Source organism: Pinus tabuliformis, chromosome 2_1, assembly GCF_031772625.1.
Source record: "Pinus tabuliformis cultivar Carrire ecotype Pingquan chromosome 2_1, CPIR1, whole genome shotgun sequence".
Taxonomy (NCBI): Eukaryota; Viridiplantae; Streptophyta; class Pinopsida; order Pinales; family Pinaceae; genus Pinus; species Pinus tabuliformis.
In genome coordinates this window covers 340,055,334-340,063,557 of record NC_142299.1, presented here as the reverse complement: position 1 = coordinate 340,063,557, position 8,224 = coordinate 340,055,334, and the positions used below count along the sequence as shown (strand labels likewise).

At 32.9% G+C, this 8,224-nt stretch overlaps 1 protein-coding gene across 1 annotated transcript; it reads left to right on the top strand.

Moving 5' to 3' along the window:
- The first annotated feature begins 1,221 nt into the window (after positions 1 to 1,221).
- On the top strand, positions 1,222 to 7,173 carry LOC149200239 (2-methylene-furan-3-one reductase-like). The gene is made up of 3 exons (XM_089402640.1): positions 1,222 to 1,559; positions 6,144 to 6,627; positions 6,710 to 7,173. Exons 1-3 carry the CDS (start codon positions 1,380 to 1,382, stop codon positions 6,976 to 6,978), a joined length of 933 nt encoding a protein of 310 aa, XP_089258766.1. The 5' UTR covers positions 1,222 to 1,379; the 3' UTR covers positions 6,979 to 7,173.
- Positions 7,174 to 8,224: the final 1,051 nt, after the last annotated feature.

Sequence of the window (8,224 nt, the reverse complement as noted above, 5' to 3'; positions counted from 1 at the left end):
TTCTTTTCCTTAAATATAATTTTTAATTATTTATTTTTAACTAACTATTATGATGAATTAATTTTTACTTAATATTTTAATTATTTATTAATATTTTTAACTAACTATTATCATAAAATTATTTTTATTTATTTTATTGGTTCCCCTAGGGTAATTTTTTCCCTTTAATTATTAAAAAGGGTTTTGACCCCGGTACCTAGTCAAAAGTAGCTGTTGGTCTTTTTAGCCGGTGGAGGCTCTGCTCTGTCTATTTAACTTGCTAAGCTGGATCTGTTTCTTCAACTTGTCCTGACGATGACGATAAATGATGTTTCATGTGATCTCCGTCGAAGAATCTTTTGTAAACTTGATATAGATCACAGAAGCCTAAACTCTATAATTAAAATACATTTAAGTTAGTTTATTGTTAATTAAAAATATTAATAATTAAGTATTAAATATATTAAATTTAATAAAAAAGATTAACCACAAGTTATGAAATTTGTATAATATAAGTATTGGAAAATTTAAGAATACAATTTTATTTATACATTTAAAATATATTTTTATAATAAAAAATACAATCTTATAAAAAATTATAATTATTGAAAAATACATTTAAAAAAGAAAAAACCATAATCTTACCAAAAATGATATTACCAAATTAAAAAAAATATTATTTAAATAATTTCTATACATTATTATTCACAAAAATATTATTTAAATAATTTCTATACATTATTATTCACAACCTCACAACAGAGGTTAAAAAAAATATTATTTAAATAATTTCTATACATTATTATTCACAACCTCACAACAGAGGTCAATAATTTAGTGCAATTGTTTAATAAAATGATATTTTAAAATTCGCGAGACCAAAAATAGTATATGAAACCAAAAATTAAGTCTATGAGACCTGTGAAGATGATTCATTAGATTTTCACGGTAGGGGTATGGGTTGCAAATGCCAGTCACAGCCGGGGGATTTGAAAGCTGTTGATCCCAACCTCCATTGTTGACAATGACAGGTGCCTTTCACCTACCCTGGGAAACGCTGGAAGGGAGTAATTATAACGTCTCCACTCTGCAGTGGGAACACAGTTGTTGAGATTTCAATTAATGACCCATTGGGATTGGGTTGACGTGGCAATGGAATTGACGGATTTTAATTGGGAACACCAATCCCTTTTCAATCGCAATCGCCCCGTACATGGACTGATTAATGGCTATAAATAAACACCCCACTATCCCCAGTTTCGTCCGCACCATGGACTGATTAATGGCTATAAATAAACACCCCACTATCCCCAGTTTCGTCCACACCAGTCTCTGAATTTTCCGATTCATCAGATCAGAACGAAACAAACTGTTGCAGGTTGGAGAAAGATTCGTGCAAAATGCAGAAGGCGTGGTTCTACAAAGAATATGGATCCATAGACGTTTTGGAGTTCGGGGAATTCCCTGTGCCAAAACCGGGGCCAGGTGAGATTTTAGTTAAAGTCAAAGCTGCCGCGCTCAATCCCGTCGACTTCAAGAAACGAGAAGGCTTATTCAAGACCGACGATTGCGACTTTCCGGTATTGACGCTTCTTTCATGCTTTCTTTTTCTTTCAGAAAACCAGTAGAACTTTTCATTCGGTGGGCTGGGGTTTAAAGATTTTTTTTGCCCTTTTTGGATTTAAATTGGGACTAGTTCCGGTATTGACGCTTCTTTCCTGCTTTCTTTTTCTTTCAGAAAACGAGTAGAACTTTTCATTCGGTGGGCTGGGGTTTAAAGATTTTTTTGCCCTTTTTGAATTTAAATTGGGACTAGTTTCAGTATGCGATGGAAGAATAATCTATTCTTGAGATAATTGCATCAGAATGGTATGAAAGTAACTTAAAGACTCTTGGGTAGTTTTTATATAACGGTCATCTTTTATATTCGACATTTCAGCGATCTGAACCTGAAACTTAATCTTTAACATTTCAGTTATTTGAATTAAAATTAAATTTATTTATTCACTAATAAAAATAAATGAAGTTGTTTTTAGTGTGATTTTTGGAAGTTTTTCTAGTCTAATTGGTCTAATTTTTCTAAGATATGGCAAGAATTTATTGGAATTACATATTTATGTGTAACTGTCCACGGGATTTTTTGATGGTGCTGAATCCATATATAGAGTAAAAAAAACCAGTTTAAATAACACAAATCAAATTTCACGTCAAATTTTTCCACACGTCCACTAAGACCAACTTTGATCTATTGGATCTAAAGAAACGAACTACTTAGTTTGATTTAAGGTTTTATTTCTATGCTCAAAAAAGTAGGAGAGAAGCCTCTGGAACTCACTATAATTTTGACATCCTAAAAGGTTAAGAAGGCCAGTGTTGCAACATATGAAACACATATGAAACTGGATCGAATGTGGTTGTGCGGGGCACTCTAAGAGGAAGTGATTTTCATCCTCATGTTCATATTGTCACAGAGATGGCAGATCCTTTCCATCCATGGTGTTTTAGGAACCGCCCAACCACCCGTTTCACTATGGAGCTCATGAGATTTCATTTTAATCTTGGCTATATCAATTTTCTTCTTTTGATCTTCTAGGGTCGGGTTGATGACCTCCTTATAATATCTAAATTTTCTTTTACCTGCCAAATCTTTCTCACACCACATTTTTCCTTTGAACTTAGAAAGTAACAATATTTTTAATGTTATTAATGTTTTGTAATGTAACATAGGGTGGTGTTAATGACCTCCTTATAATATCTTAATTTTCTTTTGGCTGCTAAATCTTTCTCACACCACATTTTTTCTTTGAACATTCTCGTGGATCTCCCAATGGTTTAACGAGGCCCTCCCAATGGTTTAACCAGGCCCTAGTGTCTTTATACCAACCTCGTTTGAGCATTAGGTGGTTTTGGTTGGAATCTAAAGCTAGCTTAGGAAGTCTATAGTCTCCTATGTTATGGAGTTTGTGCTTGTACAACAGAAGCGTAGTCATAGCTAGCCTAGTCATAGCTAGGCTCTGGATAGGGGAAGACCCACTTCTATAAGGAGAATAGGTTAGGGTGTATTGCTTTTAATTTTGAGGTTATATGTTATAAAACACTTATGGATTTGCTCAATCTTTCTCCAGGATTTTCGAGAGATGCTACAACCCCAAACCTCACATTCAGATAAGATAACAAGAGTGACTGAAGTTTCAAAGATGAACTTCTTTAAGTCTACCGTTTTACAATTATTTTCAAGACCCAAATAAGCTTTCCACCCTATTAATCTTTTTCTCAATGCTATAGTTCAAGTTAAACTTGTTTATATATATGTTAATAAAAAAATATTAATTAATAATATTTCTTAATTTATTGTGATATCATTTAACAATATAACATTTTATTATTAATGGTTTTATTTTTTATTATAATGAAAGTTTTTAATTAATATTATGATCTACCTCCAGTTTCATCTTTTTATATTCATTTTATATACGATATTGATTTGTATTAGATTTCATTTTTTAATATTTTTTTAAATATTATTGGTTAAAGCTATTTTAATTTCTAGTGTTTATAAAAATAATTTGTTTAAATTTTAGTTAAAAATAAAATTGTTTTTAACTAAAAACAAAATTTGGCCATTTAAAAAAAATTCCAGACCATGCAGCAAATTTGCATAGTCTCCTTCCTATATTACAAGGGTTTCAGTTGTAATGGATGCTCTGCTTTGTATGGTTGAATTTTGTTTTGTTTTCTCTATTTCTTTAAATCATTTCTCAAACTCTTAAAAATCCATGGAAGTCTTTCTATTCGGGGAATTCTCTTTGCCAAAGCAGGGCATTGTCAGATTTTAGTTAAAATCCGAGTTGTCTTTGCTCAATCCCATCGACTGTAAGAAACGAAAAGGTCTATTAACCAGTGCCAATTCCGACTTTCCGTTATTCACATTTTTTTGGTTATATATATATATAGTTTTAAATTGAGGCAATTTTTCATTTGACAGGCTATAATGCCCTCCTGCAATTTGGGGTATTAAGATTTTCTTTAACCTGGAGATAGAGAATATAAACTTGGGGTTCTAATTGATCTGAGCCTTGAGGTTAGATGAATCTATTATAAATTGGTTTTTATTATTATCATCTTTCATTAAATAATACAAACCATTTGAGATTAAATGAGTGTATAACAATTTTATTATTTTTTAATGAATGGAAGATAGCTGGTTGCTACGGCCCCGAAGTTTTTTAATTCAACTTATAATGAATATTTTTCCGAGCATTCATTCCTTGATTCCTGGTGTCAGGGCTTCCATACAGTGGGTACTTTCCCATTCTAGGGTTTGATCTTTTAAGACTATTCCTGCTTCATTGCCTAAGAATAAAAACTAAGAGCTATTCTGTGTTTGCTAAATCTGAGGTGAAATGCTTTTATGATTATTACTATAATAAGTGCAAGAGCTCTGGTTCTGATCCTTGAATTATCTTAATTTAACGGATGCTTTACTTCGAATCAGGGTTAGAACTTTTCAGATCAGTTTTTTGAGGTATTGGTCAAAAATCTAATTTCAACAAGTGAAAATCCTAATCCTGGTTCTGATCATTAGAGTTTCTTCTGGAAATAAATCTGTCTTTTTAGTATTTTTAGATCATTTTCTGGTGCATTGTTTAAAATTCCATTAAGGGAAAAATCTCTGTTTCTAAGCGAAAAAGTCACTATTTCCGACTCTTAGAATTGTTGTTGTTGTTTTTTATACACTTTTAAACATATTTAACAAATAAAAAGATCTTGAAAAATCCATCTTCTTCATCAAAATCTAGTATTTTAAAATTAATTTGTAAAGCAGGGGTTAAATTTTTTCTAAATAGGTGGAAAATCTCTGGTTTCCATCTCAATCCGACCTTCAGAGTTGCTTATTTTCTCGAAATCTCGCTAATGCCCTTTTCAATTTAGAGCACTACATTATTGTTTAGTATTCTTGATATTTATTCTGTTAAAGTTGTCCATCACTGGTACTTTGGTTTTCAATTTAGAGCACTACAGTATTGCTTAGGATCCCTGATATTTTTTCCCGTTAAAGTTGTCCATCACTGATATTTTGGTTTTATTTTTCAAAACTTTTCTAGAATATTAAATTCATTTTCCATACGAACCAGACATTATAATTTTACCAAAATCATATATTCCTCGTAAGAATACATCTGCACAGTGCAACCGCATGCACGCCCTTACTCTGCCACCAGTCTCCTTCCTCCGATTCCAGTATTGTCAAATTACAACAAACCCCCTTCCCCCGGAAAAATTCCTCATATGAAAACACTTGCAACGATACATCCCTCCCAATTCTGGACAGCGCAGCAACATGTACGCCCCTCGCTCTGCCCAGTCTCTTAATTTAATTAGGCTTCCAGTGGGATGTTACACTTGTAACAGTATATATCTATTTTAAATATAGATTTAACATGAATTCAGAAGATTTACAGATTTACCTATCTCTTTTATACCAGACTGTAAATCTATTTTTTATACCAGACTGTAAATCTCTTTTATACGAGACATGAATTCAGAAGATTTACAGATTTACATATCTCTTTTATACCAGACTGTAAATCTCTTTTTGTAAGTATACTTCAATATTTTTATTTATTCTGTTAAAGTTGGCCAGCATTGGTACTCTCCATCAAGCATTTGAAATCAAGGATGCAACAGTATATCCCTTCTAACGTTGAACAATGCAACAGCATGTTCTTCCCTACTTTGCCCCCCCTCAGGATGTACATTTTACTGTGAGTAATAATATTTTTATAAATTTTAAATATTTTATGTTAGATTTGGAGCTCTTACCACTGATATTCTTGAAGACTTGAATTCATTTTCTCTTCAGCTTTGAAAAGATATCTTATCTTCTGATAGATGAGGACTTTAATTAACCCTCACTCTAAATGCATTATAATGAATTTCTAAAATTCATTGATTATATTTTTGGGGAAAATAAATTTTATAAATTTAAGGTATTTTGATAGATTAAGAGTATAACCAGTAAACTTTTGAACTTTGAAAAGAGATATTGCCTCTGGGGGATACCTGAGGGTTTGAAACTTGGGAATATGAACGCTCTGCAAGACTTATGTATGAATGTTGTTGAATGGTTTGTGCCTTTTCCATGGTTGGCTTGTGCTATGCAGGCTGTGCCGGGTTGTGATGCAGCAGGAGTGGTGGTGGAAGTTGGCGATGGCGTTTTCAAGTTCAAGAATGGTGATGAGGTCTACACCGACGTTCAGGTCTTCACAGCGGGAAAGCCAAAGCAACTGGGGACACTGGCCCAGTACACCCTAGTGGAGGAACACCTGGTGGCTCCTAAGCCCACTAATTTATCGTTCGAGGAAGCTGCGGGTCTGCCGCTTGCGGTACTGACTGCTCAGCAGGCGTTCGATATAGCGAAATTTGAGAAGGGGCAGAGCGTGTTCATCGTGGGAGGAGCGGGTGGAGTGGGTAGCCTCGCTATTCAGCTTGCGAAGCATGTGTATGGAGCTTCAAGGATTGTTTCCACGGCTAGCACTGGGAAGCTTGACTTCGTCAAAAGCCTGGGGGCAGATGTGGTAATCGATTATACGAAGCAGAGCTACGATCAGATCTCCGAGAAATTCGATTTCGTATTCGACACCATAGGTCAGTTGCTCACTCCTTTGCTTTGGTTGGCTTCTGATGCAAATATGACTAATCTAATGGAAATTTTTAATTTCATTTGCAGGGGAGTCGAGCAAGTCTCATGTTGTGGCCAAAGAGGAAGCCAAAGTTCTGGACATAGCTTCATTTCAACCAATTCCCAGAGCTGAATTTTTCTTGGTAACACCCAGTGCCCATAACCTGGAGAAGCTGCAGCCGTACATAGAAAGTGAGAAATTGAAACCAGTGATCGATCCAAAGAGCCCTTTTTCATTCTCTGATGTTATAGAGGCTTTCAAACATCAGGAAAGCGGACGAGCCAAAGGAAAGATTATCATTTCGCCCATCGATTAAGAGCAGAGTTGTGCAGGTTGATCAGGATAGATAAATAGTACTGTGGGTTATGAATTAGTTTCAGGGGATTGTATCTTTTTGAGAACAGGTTAATTTAAATTTGTTTAAATTTTGGATTTATTACGAGTAACAGAGTTAAGGGACTGTATCTTTTTGAGAACGGGTCAATTTAAAATGGTTTAAATTTTGGATTTATTACGAGTAATACAGTTAACTTTTTACGAGGTTTATAGATTTAAATGGTTTTAGTCAGTGAAATATATATATATATATAATTTAATATATATATATAATTTAAAATTTAATGTGGGTAAAGGCTTTTGTTATATTGTTATAAAATATTTTAATTGTGAAATAAGTTATGATTTTTGGGAATCTGGTAATGATAAGTCATGTTATTGTAACAAAATTTATTCATAATATTAATGGCGAAGTTGGTTGAATATCTATGGTTAAGAGTCTCGTCATATTATTACAAAATATTTTGAATATGAAATAAGTTATTATTTTAAGAACATCTACCATATACTATGTCTACCTTATACTGGGCTGTAGAGGGCCTTTCCGCCTAATAAATAATGTTTATCAATATTATATCACTGAAATAATATATATATATATATATATATATATATATATATAAAATTAGTAAAACAAATTATTATAATAGTGAATTCTTATGAATTAAGTATAATTTTGTAGTGGTGGTAATCTAACCCTTTTCCTTATTTCATCCCATTTTATCTGAATGAAACAAATTAAGTAGTTTTTTCTTCAAATAAAAAATAAACGATTATAGTTAAAACAATAAAAATAACTAAATTTAAGTAAAAGCAATAAATATATAATAGAAATTGGTCATTTTACCAGGTGGAGTAAATTGCACCATAGATGTGGATAAATTAGTGTTCATAATTTATTGGATATAAGAGACTTCATCTTTTTTTTTTTCACCTATTTCCTTGTCTTCTTTTTCACCTCTAGATACTTTAGATACTCATTAAGTAGAGGTGGCGAAATCGAAGTAAAATTCTCCGGTCCCATGTTCTGCTTATTCTCCGGTCCCAGGTTATGCTTACCCTCATTCTAGGTTGAATGGCCTATTTAGAGTCACTGTGTTCACATGGTGCTGTTATGAGATGAAAAGGAGGTTTCTAGAATATTCACTAGAAAAGAAGCACTTGCTGAGGTGGTTTGTTAAAGTGGATGTGATGATGGGTTTTGCGTCTATCTTTAAAATATGACA